At 39.6% G+C, this 19,206-nt stretch overlaps 1 protein-coding gene across 4 annotated transcripts in view; it reads left to right on the top strand.

Annotated features, from left to right (window-relative positions):
- Positions 1 to 1,187: 1,187 nt before the first annotated feature.
- The window catches only part of LOC139736595 (alpha-actinin-like), an 81,469-nt gene continuing 63,450 nt past the window's right edge, over positions 1,188 to 19,206 (top strand). For all 4 annotated transcript variants that reach the window (XR_011711267.1, XM_071647340.1, XM_071647342.1 and 1 more), the window contains exons 1-2: positions 1,188 to 1,343; positions 1,819 to 2,165. Coding sequence is in view for 3 of the 4 variants with exons in the window: in XM_071647340.1 (XP_071503441.1) it covers positions 2,046 to 2,165 (120 nt within the window). In the remaining variant the exon portion in view is untranslated. The remainder of the gene's footprint in view (positions 1,344 to 1,818; positions 2,166 to 19,206) is intronic.

The following is a 19,206-nucleotide window of genomic DNA, read 5'->3' as shown; positions in this document are numbered from 1 at the left end:
TTGCTTCTTTTGACCATAACTTCAAAAACGTACCTTTATATGTAGTGACCAATATATCATTTTAAAGGTATTATTTTGTACTGTATGACAGGAACCGTACTTCAAAATCTTAAAAAATGGACTTATCGGTTTTTGCAAACAAACTCTTCAAATACAAAGTTCTTAGTTGCACGGATGATGTAAAAACTTTAAACCGGTTTAAACTGAATCTGCCTCGGAGAATGTGGGGCCAAGAGTTGTGAGTTGTTTTGATAATTCACTTTTAGTTAACATGGTATTATCTTTCGTTGAAATTTGACTGCACGTACACACTACCGAAACTAATAGTTACAAAGTTTGTGAGATCCGACGAATCACGAAGATGTGCTGTTGTTGACATAGAGATGGCGCCCTGGTAAAATGCCTCTCTTACGGAGCTCTGCTTGCAGTGTTCACGGAAGCCATGCACTGATATCTCCGTGTAGAGATCTGTGGAAGCCATGTGGAGCGACTCCGCCCACTTTTCGCCTGAAATTTGATACCACCTTGTCTACTGCTAGATAGTTGGACGAGTCAGGATTGCGCGCACATGCGTATATTGATATATTTCTGACCAAGGTGTCTTGTCGCTTATGTTCCTCATGCAATTGTAGGAGTGTGGCCGATAAAGTGACTGTAAGCCTATATTTTGTCTGATCATTTTGATTTCGGATCAACTTTATTCATTTCGCCCCTCAAACTTAGCAAACGAGATGGGTTCAACCAGTAGTCAGTCAGTTCAGGCCCATGCACTGCCGCATTAACTGAGGCAGAGTGTTGTGGTAGTCTTTACATTTCCCCCATTCATGCCGATGCGATCACTATCTTCAGGTATTCAAAATGTTAGATACATGATTTAGATCTGTGTTCAATATAACAGCTCCGGTGAACAGCCGTGAGCATCGACGGTCTCCGAACCTCGCTCGAACACGGTGCTAGCTGGCTGACCAAACACATAGGGACTACTGCATTCCATCCGGGTGTACTATGAAAGGTTCGGAATGCGAAGTCACTGCAGTTACACACTGGGCTTACGGGATTAAACGAGCTCGCCAAATAAGGCTCTTGAATTACATATTAACCGAGTACCGATAGGTTGGGAGAATATCGTCTGCCGTCACTCGTAGCTGCTGCACCCGTTAGCCGACGTGCGCTGATAGGAGTACTAACGTTACAGTACGCACCCTTCTCGGGGCGGTTCTCCTATTCAGCCGGTAACTGGCTGGCATAGTCGTCCGCTCCGCTGTAGGGTATGTCCAGGTGATTCTTATTTGCAAGAAAATTCTGCTCGAGTGCTGTATCAAGAACATTAAACATTGTATAAGGTAAATAGTTTGATTGGATTGGATACTGTGGACTACTTTGTGGGATTTGTTGCTAGAAAATTTAGCCCACTCGGATTTACGAATAGTGGATCGAGGGATTATACTGATTTTGTGGAAGTGTTATGGAAGCAGCTCCGATGCCTTCTAGTTCACCTGCCTGCATAGTGAATTATTCGATCATTTATTTCGATGTTCGTTTTGGTACATGGTACATTTATTTGATTGGATGGTTTATCGGTTATTTCAAAACTGCATAACAAGAGCGAAGACAATACCAAGGAAAGACGAATTGAAATTTCACTTTCAAGGAGTCTTTTTTATCACGATTTGGGAGATTGGCCTAAATTTATATACTTTTCTCTCTAGACTTTTAACTTTTGATAAACCAACTGTGAATCCAATCTTTGTCTGTTTAGTATTTTTTTATTTCAGATGTTTAAATTGTCAATAAAATTGTGAAATTCATCTCTTTCAGGACATTTCTAACCAGCGTAAATTCTCCGTACTTACTTCCGGGTCACATGGTACACTTGGCGGGGCCGGGTCGACTATCAACAGTGAGTGACCTTTTGCAACTAACTAATCGAAAATCGGTACGGTGCGCGCCGCCGTTGTGGTCTTCGTACGTAGAGGTAGCGACGATCACCGGTTTTTGTCCGAACGGTAGTTCTGTAGAGGATATTTCTTGCAACCACCGGCAAAATGGCGAGTTACGGACAGCCCAATGCTATTTTTATGGATGAAGATGAATACATGAAGCAGGAGGAAGAATGGGACCGTCAGGAAGTATTAGATCCCGCCTGGGAGAGGCAACAGAAAAAGGTAGGTGTTTCCAAATACAATGCACGCGAATGTAGTGGCATAACTTTAGTACGTAAAACACGCGCATTTTGCCGTTGTAGGAGGGAGGGTCTAGAAAAAGGTGTTCTAGCTGAATTGGAATTGTAACACGCTAGTCTAACTGTTAGTATTACTAAAGTTAGTTTTCATGCCTTTGATTTACGAGTCGTGAAAGTACGACTCTGAGAAAGTGTATTGCATCAATGCGTTTTCACGAACTTTTTATTTTCTATTCACGTGAAGCATGAAGTGCCGATATCCACCGATCAAAGATCAAGTGCTTCAGCCTTTATACTTTCCCTGCTAACGTTAGAGTCATAACAACATACGCTCCACCCAGTGCAAGCGGTGATTAGTCGTGTTGCTGAACATGCCTACTAAGTACTATAGTTACAGGGGTAGGTCTACTACGTACTAGACAGACCTTACTTTGTACTTGGTCATGTTGGTACGGCATTCTGAAATGAGAGTAGATGTAGAAATCTAGACTCACCTTCTTCAGAGACCAGACTATGCTTGATCAAGCTTCCACTTCCATGTCATAACTGTAGCTGTAGAAAGTCTAGTCCGAATCTATAAATTCAATAGGCCCTACCACTGCCTACTAACAATAGATTCTAACGTTACATGACTGACATACTAGATGTAACTAAACAAGGTTCTGTGCCTAGTTTTGGAGTCCAGAGACCCAGTTGAATTTAGATTTTCAAGTTCTAGGCTGCGAGAGAGAAAAGAAAAAGAAGTTATAGGATACAAATGACATGACATGACTAAGATAAAGTAAAAGAGAGTGCCTTAGAAGAAATGCAAAAGGGAAATTTTGAGTGAATGAAACAAAATAAATGCCAGGAACTTATTTAACATCAAATTGGCAAAGCTTACAATAAGATACATTTTACAGATTTGTCCGCACTGGCACTGCGCCGAGGTTCGACCTCCCGTTCCAAGGTTCGACCAATACCAAGCACAGAAACACATAGAGTATGTTTCTATATTTACGTGTAGAATCTAGCAGGCGGTCAAATTTTGGACTGTGTTGTGGTCAAATTATAGGTAGCTTGCGTTATATGTTCTTTCCTGGAATCTTAAACTTACAGCATTGTGCAGTACGTACATTGTATGTGTAGGCCTACAACTTCATTTATGTGCGGTTGTGTCCAAAGAGGATCTTTTAGCCCAATTGGCTGAATGCAGCCACAAATACAGCCACAAACTTGTGACTTTTAAATCCTTGTCTTTGGTCGCTTGGCTTGAGCTGTTATTGTCGATCAGATTGCAGCACGCAGCTAGAGAGCGAAATCATAGTAAATGCAAATGTGTGCATGCATATTCTCGAGAAGATAACCCAGCCATTTGCTTTTAGTACTTGTACTATATGTGTTAGTGTACAGGCTAAAATAATATGCATGGTAGGGCTAGCCGCAGTACGGGCAGGCACTGCTGGCCGGCTGTTGATCTTGAAATGAACCGACATACCAAAAGCTTTACCTTAGCTTACTCAGAATCAGATGGAAACTTGAAAGAAAAAAAAAAATCAAACAGACAATGTATGTTTGTGACAAGAATAGAAAAGCAAGGAGAAAAGACAGTGTGATGAAGTGGAAACCATTTTAATAAAAATAAACTTGTCTATAATAGAAGAAAATTTAGGTTGTTTTCTTTGTAAATGGTGGTGTGTGATGTACTTATATTGCATGTTTATGTGGCTGTTTCCAGCCGGTTGCATTCTGGCTATATACTGTCATGTGTGTGGCTGTCGACCATCACCATTTTGACCTCAAAATGACTTCAATTGATATTTGAAGTTTACAAAATTATATTCTCACATGCTTCATCTTCTCTACAGTGTCATGATTATGCAACTCCAGCCATTAATAATTGCTACAATTACCATTGTCCAGTGCAAGCAGAAAAAACAAATTTCCTACCAATTCAGGATTCCCTTGCTACACATGCGTACACCTGGCATATAGGCAAATGTTGTGCTGAAATTAGCTAGCAAAAGTGATGCATTGTTAGGATATAGCTGTCTTCTGTGAGTCTCCTGACATGTGGGACGAATGCGGTTATTTCCCCTCAGTGTTTGCTATAAGTTCGTTTGTTGTTTGTTGTTTTCTATTTTTCTCCCTCTCTAATTGTTCCAACTGAGAAGGTGATGGAGAGAACAAAATTTGGGAGTAGCAAGTGGGTAGCGAATCAGTAATGTGCTAATTCTGGCGGCATCTGGCAATATTTATGACCAATAATTTCATTATTCATAGCCAAAGTTTTTTGGCAGTGACATCATTGGGAAGCTGAAATATGTCAGAATGCATTTCTGTAACCTATTGTGAGGTCATAATAGTGTGTGGCCCCCAAACCCCTGGATTGCCTTCTGCTCACATTGGCCAGGATGCATCTTAAATGAGGGAAAGGTTCAATTATGGTCTAGTACAAATTCATGGATACTGACTGATCAATACAAACATGTACCGGTATGTTAAAGTACACCTTGCCTCTAGAATCCCTAACAATGTAAGATGTGGTTTCTTTGACCAGATGTACAGATTCTACAGAGTAGAAGGCACAATCTACCTGGCACTAAAGTGATCAGATATGAGATCAGCTCAGAAAACTTTTGAACTGTCTCTGTCCTTTTAATCTGGGCCGTCCATTACCTGTGTGGGATTTCTACTCATCTATTATGTACAGTTTATGTTATTCAGAATCCAGCTATTTATTTCTTTTACATACATGTAGGCTACCTTTAACAAACAGTGATAAAACCAAAGTGCAATAAGATCAAAGTTTGATTCCTGAAAAATAAAGACATGCTGCAGGTATATGCTGCAGTGTATACAAGCATTGATTTAGACAGTTTTATTTTATTCATTATTATTTTTTTTGTTATATTATTTTTGGGCATATTAACCATTGCTGCACTGGAAAAATCATGACCAGTTGCCTGTCAGTAGCTCATAATCTGGTGTGGGATCTGTACAAAAGAGAAGGTGTACAGCATTTGCAAGCTTTAACCAGGGTTGCTTTCAATACACACACACACACACACACACACACACACACACACACACACACACACACACACACACACATACCCGTCTATGGTGGAAACGGAGGACCTGTTTTACCCACAAGAATTTTACCACATAACTGAGGACCTGTGTGTATTAGGACTCTTGTCAACCGAGGACTCATTCATATATTATACCATCCAACCGAGGACTTATCACAATACTGCTAATCGAGGACCTACAAACATGTACCCCTAAATGCAAAAGCAGACCGTTTGGAATGGTCTGCAAAGTGAGGACGTCCTCGGTTCTCTGTGTGTCCTCGTTTTCCACCATGGGTAAGTGCACACACACACACACACACACACACACACACACACACACACAAACCAAAAAACAAAACAAAACATTGTACTTAGTAGAAAGCTGTCACCCATAATAAGTACAAGTACAATGATTCTGTTTATAGCTGAGTGGAAAGTAAATTTGCCCAGCAACAAATGACCTTTTGTTTAGGACACTGTCAACAAGACAAGGAAGATGGGAGTGTCATCACCTTTTAATTATGATGAATCCCCCTCATTGTTGCCCAAGTGACTCACTGCCAACATTGATGACCAGTGGGAGTGTATATGTATGTGGAATACCAATGGCCATGAAAACCTGATCAGGGTATCGCGTAGGAGGTCATGGAGGGACATTGAAAGGGCGTTGCCCTCTTTCATTTACATTGTGCTTGACCTTTCAACCTATTTTCCTGCTGTTTATAATGGAAATGTCATAATACTTCCCAGTATTCAAGAAGTAGCCCTTCAGAGCAAGTCAGTATTAAATTCATGTGGTGTGAAGATACGTCTTGTAAAGTTAAAGATGGGAACATTGGGCAGTGGCAGTAAATGTTATGGATTATTAATCTACGTATGACCTGTTAAGGACTATCTTCAGGAAATATCTCCTAGTTTCCAATAAACTTCTCATAAATGTCCTCAATTTATGCCAGACTATAGCTGGTAATATGAATAATTGTGAATTAAGCATAAAAAAGGTTTCTGGCTCGTAATCAAAACTGGATCGTGTAGATAACATTTGTCACGTACAGCGAAAGTGATATCTGTGGACATGAGACTGTAAGGGTCATTTATTTACATTTAGTCAACTGCCAAGTGTCAAACTTTTCAAGAGCTGTCCTGACTGCCCAACTGTCCTGTATAGGGACAGACCTTGGACACGTTCCTCATCTTGACCGGCCACGGGAATACGTTCGCTTTCAGCTGCCTGGCGAAGTCATACCGCTGACAGGCAAATCACATTTCCATGATGGTGTGCAGCAGATGGGACCATGATCAGCAGAGAAATCAATCCCCTTGATGTGACAAAGAAAGAACCATCACAAAGGCCCCCTCGGGCTTGGGGAATGCATTACAAATCACGCAAAGCAAATGAATGAATCACATATCCAGTATTAGACAGGTAAGCTCGTTAGCTAGTAGGAGCTTGCTGCTGCTGTATTGGGGCTGCACCAAATATCACAATTGGATCATGATACTCCTCAAACTCATCCATCACACCCCCTCCCCTTCCCCCCCCCCCCCCCCCCAAAAAAAAAAGAAAAAAAAAAAAAAAATATCATTTCCATAATTTGCTTCAGGCTGTTCCTACATTTTGCTGGGTGGGACTGCGATGGGTTGGTGCAGCCAGATAGGGTAAGCCCATTGTCTGGCAGTGGTGCATCTGGGCAAACAATATTACAAGCCTATTTGAGTCATGAAGTCATATTTCATGGAAGTCAAAATTTGCATGAATCACAGTGGCATTGATCAAGGTATTTCCTTCTTCTTTTTTTGAGTGAATATAGAATATTCGGGGATGCCTAGATCTACGAACATTTCAAGTGAGTTTTAGATTCATTTGAGATCGCTCATTTCTACCTTGGTCCCCCCCCCCCCCCCCCCCACATATTTTTAGATATAAAGTCAGCAATCCAAAACTGTGGCGAGGAGTTGATTTATGGCAAATAAACTAATGACAAAGTGCATTATGATGGAAGATGTGAATCTAACAAATTCAACCACTTATGATGTGTCATTCTTCAGTATGCAATGATAATGATATTTGGTACTAAAGAAAACACTCAGTCTTCAACTTTAGTCAGAAATGTGTAGAGCTTGCCATTCTTATTTTACTTTAAAATGGGGAGGAAATTTGAATCAAAATGTCAGCAATCACTGGCTTTTGAATGGGCCAGTGAATAGGCCTGAAAGTATTATTTGGCACATGAGACCAATACAAAACAGCTGCATGACTTTTAAGCATCATGAGCTTTCACTGTTTCAGGCATCTCATTACACGTAGCCAATCAGACTAAATTGTGGATAAATCTTCCTTACCAAGTACAATCTATAGACTTTAGACAAATAACCAAAGTGTGTCTTTTATCCAAGTCAAAAGATTCAGGGCAGTAGGTACACTTTGTATGTAGATAGGACCTACATTTTAGATTTAAGAATGGGTGTATCTAAAGAGTTGTGCCATCCCCCACCTTTATGTGAATCGATGGTTTAAAACAAGATATGTAAATGAGAAATGCTATTTAAAAAGAAGACTTCTGTCATTCAGTCCCTCATACTGTCAGAATGTGAGACTCGTTGTGCAGGCATACAAAGGTGTATGCAAATGTACGAGTTTCTGTACTGGAATCATGCCAATGTTGAATGTAATTCAGCCATCCGTTCTTCTTGTTTAGCTCTGTCTCATTAGCATGTTATGAGAGGGAAGTGGGGGAAGTTTAAGCTAACAAGCGGTAATGAGCCAGACGCTGATCCCCAGAGTCATTGAGTAATATCGAGGTCACGACCTCTGGTGGTGTCAAAGGAAGTAGAATGCCATGTGTGGCAGTGCATCCAGTGAAAATCAAACCTTCCTGTCTGGTTAATGAAAGTGGGCAAGAAAGTAATCAAAGAACATAAAAATAAAGTATTTACGTACATAAATACAACTATAATTGATGGCATAAGAAGAACCCCTCCCAATATTTAAGACATTTTCAGTATAAAAGATACTGATGTCACATTGTTTCAAGAAAGAAATGCTTAAAGGCATAGTACATCTGTTTTTTTTTTTTGTTTCTTTTTTTTTAAAGTAGAATATGTGGGGGGAATTGTCCAGTGCATCACCTCTCAGATCCTGTAGTGCTGCATCATATCATATATAAATACAACAATTGATAGTGGTATGACTTGAGTAGATAACCGATAATCAACATTAATTTTCTGGAATGAAGATAGCCTCCACACTTGGTCATTGACCTAAAATGGCATCTCTGGTCGTGCAGTGGGCAATGCCGGCATTCGTGGGGTCTTCTTTCTCAGACCTTCTGGTTCCTGAGTACGTTCCTTGGCGAGAGTCGGATGTTACCCCTGCAGGCAACCCGAGAGGGCTCCCGGAATGCTTCAGGGCTGTGTGTGGGTGAAAGGGGGGAGACTGGAGAGGAAGAGACGGGTGGAGGGAGGGATGACATTGGAGGGGAGGGGGGGGGGGGGGGGGAGTGGTCTGCCACTGGTCCAGGTGGCTCTCGTTAAAGGGCGTGTGATCAAAATTCACAGGGCACAGTTTGAGCCCTGTCGCATTACATGGATGTGGAGTTCTCTCTGGAATTCTCTTAGGAAAATTCCTGTGTTGAGACCTCATTACCCAGCAAACAAGTGATACAAATGGGGCAAGATAAGAATTACAACAAAAAACAACAACAACAAAAACAACAACAAACAAACCCCAAAATAGATTTTTAATTGAATGTTAAGTACCAGTATGGTACATCTGGGCTCACAGTATTTGAATTCATAGTGTACGGAGAGCTCATGGTAATATTACTTCTAGTTCTACAGCATTTTGAAATTAAGAGCACCCTTGGTAAAGCTATTCTAGACTCTGTAGGAAATTAAATTGGAGAAGTAATTCCTAATCAAGGATTTCTGAGTGTAGTTGTTACATGCCATTTGTAGCTGTCCCTTTGAAATGAGTGTATATCTCATGGAATTCAGTACTTTAGGGTCATCAGCTCTACCGCATACAACCAAAGATGCAGCAACTTTAAGTTGGGAAGTGGCTCGGTGTGACTGATGACTATTAACCACAAAACACATTTGCAAGCATTCATACCTAGCCTTGTAATTGAATTTCATGATGGGAATGCATTTTCTGTGATGGAATTTCCATTTCAAATGACATTCCTACTGTAAGTAAGTGAGCTAGAGCCATGTGCTTGTTGGACACTGGAAACTGAATATATGAAGTGTTGGCATGGCTTATGAAGTGAAGTTGAATTACTTGTGTAGAAAGCCTGCACCTGCAGTGGCATGCAATGTTGCCATGGCAACTTTTGTATGTCCAACCCTGACCGCACTCCTGTAAAGATTGTAGTTTGAGTCTACCGCAAACCATATATTGAGTTCCTCCTGGTTGAGGGGGGTATGAGGATTCAGCTGAGCTGACTTGATTGACACACACACACACACACACACACACAAATAAGAATGATGGGCTTTAAAATCAGATGTCTAGTGTGAGTCATTTATTATGTTAACCCGTTGAGGACGGTTTGATTTTGCTACAACACACATTTGCCATAGACAACTGCCCGAGTGCATACTCGGGACTCATCCTCAACGGGTTAAAGTGGATTTAATAATGCTGTGTTAGCAGTATGTAGTGACTCTTGACTTTGAGAAGTCTTTAGTTAAGGTACTGTACATAGTACACAAGGTACTTGTAAGTTGTAGAACACATTATGCTTAAGGAATTGCATTTCAGGAGCGCTGAGCTATAGCATGATGCAGCTGCTCCTTCACTCATTTTAATTTGTGATGCATGATATACTGTATCATATTGACCCATCATGGTGAGCAATGAAACTTTCATTGCTGGTGCGTCAATTGACAAAAACAGGTTTGCATTCTCGACTGACGCAAAAAGATTTTAGTACATTGCATACTTACAATCGGATACTTTGCTTGCCCTGCATGTGTAAAGATGTGTCACGTAAAGTCTTCGTGTGATTGGTTTCCTTTTTGAGTTTCGGCCATGGACCCACTCACTGCTTTGATTTGGTGGTTAATCTCTGAATAGGGAACATTGTTACCATCAAGCAGCTCTTTGTGAGCTTTGCTGTAGCCCTGCCAAGCCAAGGGCTAACACATTGTACGGTGGATCTTAATCAATGAATTCCAGGCCAGCCCTCCCCCCCACCACCACCTGAATCACCAGCGAATGTAATGAGTCGACGCTGGCTTTGAACAAAATTGAGTCAGTATTTCCCACATACAACCACAGAGTCATGTTTAATCCCACCAAGAGATGGAAGTCAAAACAATCTTTTGATAATTGACAACCATTCTAATGGCCCCATTTTAATGGCCCCTTTACTTCTCTAGTGACATCTTGATGTCAGCGTGAAGTCCTTATTGGAACTTTGTGGACACGCAAACACACAAAAGATTGTCACAGTCAATAGCATTCCCTTTAGCGGATGAGATCTGTAGGGTCCCACGAATCATGCACTTTACCATAGAGGCTACAAAGGTACTACAAATTTAGTTTTTATGGGCTTGTATTTCCCTTGTAATGCCTTTCTTGATGTCATTTGACAGATTTTATGATCATCTTTATTACCTGCCATTTCTAATTGCAACTTGAAAAGGAAAGTGATCAGAATCATTTCAAAGTGGGCCATTCTCTGGAGGCTGGCTTGAGTCATCAAGGAAAATCAGCACAAATTTGCCTCAAGAAAAAAAACCCAACAACATACAAATGAGCTAAATATGGTTACATCATTTTAAGGAGATGAAGTAAATGAATGAAATATTGAATGTTTGACTCACAATGTAGATTGCTGTTATAGATTAAGAAGAAATTTATTTATTGGTATTTTCATAGAGAGAGAGAGAGAGCAAGTATTGTAAGCTGCAACAATTCCATGAAAGTTGAGTGAGATGTCCAATACAATTGTAAAAATGAAAATTTTACTACCATTTCGTTCAACATGAAACTGGCGCGAAATAGAAAGCGTGCACATTTTGTGCTTGTCCATTGCACTTGTGCTGACTGTGCTGTCATACTATTCAATTTGTGATTTTTTTTTTTTCTCAACTGGCTCAAAGGCATGGACTGTTGTGACACATAATGTAGTGCTAAGCACAAGTTACGCTGTAAGTGTTCCTTATAAAGATAGAGTGCCCTTGTCAATGCAGAAAGTCTTCCATTTACAACACAGCACCTTGTGATGAATGTAAAATTTCCTGTAAAGAGCATATCGCAAGAAGGATATAGCTTGTTTGGTAGCAGTTTGTGAGATATTATATGCAGGTAGTGGTTTATCCATGAAATCGTTCAGTATCCTCAGGGAACATCCTCGTCTGTCAGTCCGTCTCGAAGCCTGTGGCTGAGTTTGTAAATGATACTGTACAATGTATGTACGTGTGTATGTTGTAAGTCACGCCATTATGTGTGCAGATTTCAGCGTCCCGAATAGGCTGAAACTTGTCCTGCTGTCTTGAGGTCGTTTGTTTCGAAGATTGGATAATTGATACGTACCCGCATCAGTGAGGTGTACCATGCTGATACCAGTACACGTTTGATGTGACAGTTTAGTGACCAGGAAGTGAGTTCATTTGATCTTGCTGTTTTTCATCAGTTGGGATGGGTGGTTATTACATGCGGAATTGTTTAATGGAAGGTGTTTTGCTTTCCATTGCATTGTGTAGTATGAATTTGAAAGTACCAGCTCTACAAATTTCACATTGTACTTCACTTGCCTTGTTTCTATAAAAATATCCAGGGACACAAAGAACTGTACAATACAGTACAGTACAGCAAATGTCAATTGTTGATTTGTCAGACATTGCAAACATGCTTCCTTTTCAAAAGAAGAAACGAAAATAAGCCTAAGTGTAAAATACTGAAGCATTTCTGGCAGGGGGTCTACACTCTGTGTCAACATAAATCCAGCATGTAGCCTATGATTTAGAACAATCTCCTTTTTGTTTTGTTTTTGTTTTGTTTTTGTTTTTGTTTGTTTGGGTTTTTTTTGCCAGGCTGCCGCGGCAATGAACTGTTAATTCTTATTTGCACTGAATTCTGTATTTTTTTTTTTCTGTGTCTGGAATTTGTTTACCCATGATATTGTTGGTCAGATAAGTCTTGGATTTGGCAATCACTCCCCCCACCCCCCTCCCCTTCCCCAAATGAAATGAACTCACAATCTGGATACTTTAGACTGTCTCTATGTCTATAAATTATCCTACAGAACAAAGAGCTGTCCCTATTTGGCTTTTGTACTAGTGGGCCAGACTCTGTGCAGTATTATGCCAACGACAAACAGTCCTTTAATACCTCACACATTGAGAGCAGTATAAAGTCTGATACCAGACGGTCATTTGGATACTGCTTTTCACTCATGCAATGAAGCCTGTGGCCGCTGTAGGTTTTGGAAGTTTGCAGGTTGTCGCCATTGAATGGCTGTTGAGTAAAAACAACATTATCGAGATCTTCAAACAGCGGCAGAGTTGTCAACAAATCCCTGGCTCGCCTCAGAACAAGCCATTGTTAATCCATCCCGTGCCTTTAAGCGTCCTAACTATTGTTGTCTTCACCCCATTGTTTACCCAGGGTAGAATGAAAGGAATGTTACACTGAAGAAAAAAAAATAACTGAGGATGAATTGTCCTCTGGTATGTTGGAGATGGCCATGCTTGGATGAACTGGCGCGGAGCTCAGGGGATTCAGTTGACTGTGAAGACAGAGAATAGAAAGACACACCTACCTGGCCAATTTGGCAGAGATTTCTAGAACCCTTCTTGTGTATGGGGTCCTGGGTGAATAGGAGGCGCTCACCAAGAAAGAATGTGAAATGGATGTGCCCGTAATACTCAGGCACCCGGTGTGACTGATGAATGCGATTTTTATAGCACTTTTTTTGTTGCCAAAAACTGATTGATTTAAAAGGGTAATCTTTCTTTGGGAGAAGGCCCAACTCTTGAGTGTGGCAGGTTCCTTTGTTCGGTACAGTTTGTATACAGATATGTCATATGATTCTGTCATTGGTTATGTTGCTTTCTAGGGCTACTTTCAGACACACTGAAATATCATACACCCATAAATCGTTCGGATATCAGACATTTTGATATGAGAGCATTCAGACAACATCCTGATATATGTTAATCGTATGGCAGCGTCAGACCTCGCGCACTGTCATGTTTCATGGGAAGTGTATGGATCATGTACGAGTTTCTCCTTTGTCTATGTTTGTAATGCATTTGAGACCTGTCACACTACAATGACTTGTAAGTCAATCCACAAAGAGTTTCAGACCTGTAAATGAACCACAGAAACTTGGTTCACGCTAATCAAAATATATTTGTAAATGTAACAGCATACCAGAAATCAGTTTTCTCCCAAACACGTCTCTTCATAGCGCATGGCTAGTCGCTGTCAAGAGGTCTTTATCTGCTGACCAAGTGCTAGATTTGTGGTACATCTGAATGTGTTTGCAGTCATAACGGTTTGACCTCTTCAACTTGAGTATAACAAAAGGAGGTTGAGCATATTCTCTTTCGTTATTCAGTTCTACCAGTGTATGTGGATATACTTCTATGTTGTACTTGTATGTTCTCCAGCACGTAAGCACATTGACAGTTGCCCATAATTGACAGGCCGTTGGAGCTTGTAGTGCAGCTGCTGTAGGGATTATCATTTGCAGTGAGCATTTGCCAAGAAGGTGCATTTCAGTGTCCGAGTGACTTGAACTTATTAGCCTAATCACGAGTGCAATTCAGAGACTCGATTTCAAACGAGATTTCTAAATAGTCTGAAACCCCTCTTCGAGAGCTGTGCCATTCTGTAAAACAGGACACGAGTCAGCACCATTTCCTTCCACATGTGATTCCCATTGTCACGGCAAAGTGGATAGGGAGCGAGAAACACCCAGCTTACTTTCTCTCTTCTTCGGAGAGTCTGGCCTTTTTTTAGGGCGAGATGGGAAGTGCAAGGAGAGGTGCATTAGTGGTGTCGTTGCGTTCTAGGTCGCTAGATTATGATCAGAGGGATGAAATGTCTCTCAGTTGTAGGTGACACAAGCCAACATAGCCATTTTTTGTGTACTTTAGGTGTACAGGTAGTATCGAAATAGGATCTAGGTTGGAAATCTAGAGTAAAGTCTCTGTGACTGAACTGTCATTTGTATGCATCCTGGGCGTTTGGCAAAATCAGTCAAAAGTCTGTCACATCTCGTGGTTTAGTTTGTTCAGCTGTTGTCTCTTGCAAAACTGCATGGTACATGATGTGTGGATGAGATAAAATATATGCAAGGTGCTCATTAGGATCACTCTGTTGCAGTGATTAACTGCATACATATCATGTTGTTGAGGGCTGAGCAGACCAATCCATAAACTGTCATGTGTGTTCCTTATCTGAAAATTTATTTTAAACCACACATTTCAGCTCAGACATGGCATAATGCATGATACTGGATGACCAAGTGGATAAATATGGTACAGTGTATATATTCATTGCGTATAAGGACAAGTTCACCTTCATTAACATAAGGATTGAGAGATTGTAGCAATACTAGTAGAACACATCATTGAAAGTTTGAGGAAAATCGGACTATCCGTTCAAAAGTTATGAATTTTTGAAGTTTTTGTGCTGTCATCGCTGGATGAGAAGACTACTTTGTTGTATGATGTCACATGCGTACAACAATATAAGGAAAATATAAAGAGAATTTCACAAAATTTCATCTTTTGAAAAAAGTACACATTCCCTTGACTTGTTACTGACATATGTTATGGGTAATATTATTGCCATTGCCTTTAGAAAGAGGCAAGTCAAGTACATGTACTCTTATTATGCGAAAAAAAGTGAAAATATGTTGAATTTTCTTTACATTTTCTCTATACTGTTGTACTCATATGACATCACGAGCCTTAGTAGTCTCCTCATCCAGCTGTTCCAACACAAAAATTTTAAAAATTCATAACTTTTGCATTGATTGTCCAATTTTCCTCAAACTTTAACTGATGTGTTCTACTAATATTGCTGCATTCTCTGAATCCTTATGTTTATGAAGGTGAACTTGTCCTATTAGTATGGATGAATAGCCCAGATGCAGATGTTAACATTTGTTAGTGATCAGAAATAGCATTTAAGTTTGGTATGCAAATGCTTTGATGTGATTGGTTGATATGAAGTCAGGTTTGATTAAAGCATTTGATTGCAAACATAATTTGGAGCGTAACTCGTTTTTAATGCCTTGCAGCGTAGGTTTAAATACCGCTGACTTCTCAACTCCTATTATATTAGGGCAAGTCCAAGATAAGGTCCCCTCAGAAGGCAAAATTTCATCTTTGCTCAATATTGACATGTTTGGTATCATTTTGAAGCTTATGAGTTGAAGTTTTGATTTCCGTGAAGGAAAAAATGATATTATGTAAATTTATGCAAATTTTAAGGGCTTAATTTGCATAAATGTGAAACACAGCGTTACGTATGGGACATTTATAAAAATTCATATTAATTCAAAGGAAAGCAAATAATATTCGATTGATATGTGGACATAAGAAGTTCATCACATAGTTTAACTTGGTATGAAAATTTGGGGATTATGCAAATGATTATGCAAATTAGCTCGTGTCCTATCATGAGATGTCCCATACGTAACAAAATGAGGTCATTTTTTTTAGGTTTTTTCTGAAATTGCTAAGGTTATTTTAATGCCCTTTTGGAAAGTTCTAATTTGTTGTTTAGAGAAATTAAATACCAGAGAAAAAAGGAAAAAAAAGTAAAATAAATATTTTTTATTAGGCATTGAAATAATGTTACGTATGGGACAAATGCGTTACGTATGGGACATCCTCATACATATTGCATGTGAATGCATGTAGCTAGCTGGGAAGGTCTCTCAGTACACAAATGGTCAATCATCCTGAAGAAAGCATCCCAACATTGTGGCTACTTTTTGAGTTATAGACACTTGAAACAATACATGAACTTGACTGAACAATTTTCAGAAAGGGGGAGGGGAAAATGGCAAAATACACAATGAAAAATCAGCATTAAAGGGATGGTATACTTTTTTGTAGAAATGGGGATTCAGTTTTCAACATTTAAAGAGATGATTGGAAACCAATTATATGAATTACTTAAGAGCATAAAATCCAAAGACTAGAGGAATTCAAAGTTTATGTGATGGAGATCCAATTTGAAATGGTTGTGATATATATAGAAGAAAAAAAAAGTAAAATGATTTTTTTTTTATTGCAAGTGATACACAAATTGTCTTTATTAAGTTTTCAGTAGTAGCCACAACAAAATTCATGGGTATACATACTGAGTTGTGACTCGAATCAATGACCTGACAGCTAGACAGACATTATATGTCTACTCGATCACTGGGGTTCCACACAGCAGGTATTGCTTATTTATTAAACTTAATATTTCTTGTGTCAAGTTGTTTTTTATTGAAACTAAATGGCAAACTGCCCTTCATCAATGCAAGTAAACACTTTAAACTATTCAATTTTTCAGTAGTAACTATCCTGATAAAAATAGGGCATACATACTCGGGTTGGTCATAAAAAATATACAATATGATTGAATGTGATTATGATGGTAAATATATCTGGGGAATATTGTTCCCTTGTCAATCTGGATCAGTATTTGAGTAATTTCAACTGATTCCACCTCAATAATTATGCAAAAATTTGTTTAAATGGGTATTTTGCAAAATTATTTTGCAAAATACCCATAAACATGGTTCTCCACACACTAAACGAATGGGGTACAAAGGGCATGCATACCCAGGTTGGTCATAAAAATACAAAAATATGATTGAATATGATTATGATGGTGAATATTTGGGGAATATTGTTTCCTTGACAATCTGGATCAGTATTTGAGTAGTTTCAACTGATTTTACTTCAATAATTATGCAAAATACCCGTAAACATGGTTCTTCACACACTAAATGAATGGGGGACAAACTGTCCCATACGTAACTGTCCCATACGTAACACGTCATGTCTGTCTTTAATTAGTACCTGTAATTAGAGCTTTTTGCCTAATGACATGAAACTTACCTGTGATAATCTTGAGTGTTGTGACTTTCATCACAGTGAGTTACAAGTTGCAGAATGATATACTTTCAGAGAGTTTTGAGGTTGAAAAAAATGTTCCAAAAAACAAAATTTTTCTGGTCCCATACGTAACGGCACGTATTTTCTCTTCTAGAATATAATTGTCAAGGTCATTTTTCTCAATTTTTTACATGATTATACTTCTCCTAGATATCAATCACCATGATGAAGTTCAATATGATCAAAGGCCATTAACACTATTTTTCAGGTCATAAAAGTCTCTGAATGTCCCATACGTAACGTGCGCGTTATCTTGGACTTGCCCCTTAGCTGATGGAATTTCACATTGTTGGTAGAGTAAGACTAGAGCACTTGGGGTATGTCATCTTTATTGCCATTTCATAAACACTTTTTATCAAACCGTCGGGATGCCTGCTGCTGAGTAGTATGCGTGTCGGGCTGCTGTCTTAAGAGAAACTGTGTTGACACCCGCGATAAAAGACGAGCAATCATAGCGGTGCGATGTGGACGAGGCTCCAAGCCCCTCCTTGGCGCTTGTATTTGCTTTCGGGATGGACGGAATTCTTGTGCTGGGTTATAAAGGTTATTTGAAGTGACATCTCTGGTATTTGAATGGAACCTTGTGTTCTCGTCACTGGCCCCCATTGAAGAGACGCAGTGAAGGAGAGAGAGACACATTGATATGTGCGTCTGTGCTTCGATTACTCATACACCCGGCTGTTCCCAGTGTCTTGTGATATACTGTGCAATGTTCTCTGCACTACCACATGCTGAGATCAAGCCATGGACAGGAATTGCTGTCTGGTCTTAACATGAGATGTAGTTGGATATCCGGGCTAAAGTATTAATTGCATCCCCAAATAAGCCCTTCATGCCGGATCATAAGTGGAACAGCAGTGCTGTTTCTCGGTGTAGACACTTATGCCGTTTCTTGTTTTAGGTGCTGTCAGATGTGGAATTTGTTGAAATATGCAATAGATCACAGCGTGCTGGGAATTTAGACTGTATAAGAGTTGTACGTTTTCACCAGGTGACATTTGAACATAAATGAAGGAATGCTTTCCAAAAAGGGAACTTCAAAAAATATGTGAAAGGATGGGCAGTGACATTATTTAACACAGTCTGTGAATTGTGTAATGCCAATTTGGCATTATTGTCCCAGTTATTTTTAAATCAAACATCAAATTCAACAGAACATTGTTGCTGGTAACAATCCGTTTTGGAGAAGAAAAAAAAAATGAATAGCAATGTCTACTTGATACTTCAGCCTGTATCATGTATCATTCATCAACACGGATTTCAGAGTTGCATGTATAAATGACTAGAGAGGCTTGTCAAACTGTAATGTAGTTTTTAGGAGAGTGGATCAATTCTGCGCCTCCTCCCACTCTTTACACACTGCATACCTGGATATGTACCCTTTGGTAGCGTTTTATGGCATAGAAGGGGGAGGGCCCTAGTTTAATCAATGATAGTGCATTGATATTTGGATCAATGCCTGCGCTAAGCTCACTGAAGCAGTAATGAAGCAGTTCTATAGTCCAAGGAATGAATAGGATGCCGTTGGATCTGGATGACTTTGCCAAGAGGGCAGTTGTCCTACCTGTGCATACTGCTCTGTTTGACTAAAACGTGTTTGATTAGGGTTATCACGGGCATTAATCTTTGGTCTACTATGTTTACCCTGAAATATTTGGATCTCTTCAGGTTGTGGGCATTGCGTTCTTGCAAATATGCACCAGTTCATGTCGTTGTCATTCCAGTGATGCTCCCGTGAATAAAGGTTGTACCCGTGGAGGGAAAAAGTGATCGCTTGTAGGGGATCAGATAGATAGATACACATAGTTACAGTTGTACATAGATAGA

Source organism: Diadema antillarum, unplaced genomic scaffold, assembly GCF_040938485.1.
Source record: "Diadema antillarum isolate AM-2024a unplaced genomic scaffold, OU_Dant_1.0 seq00000657_RagTag, whole genome shotgun sequence".
In the NCBI taxonomy this organism is placed as follows: Eukaryota; Metazoa; Echinodermata; class Echinoidea; order Diadematoida; family Diadematidae; genus Diadema; species Diadema antillarum.
Note: the sequence above shows the minus strand (reverse complement) of the source record. Positions and strands in the feature narration are given on the sequence as shown.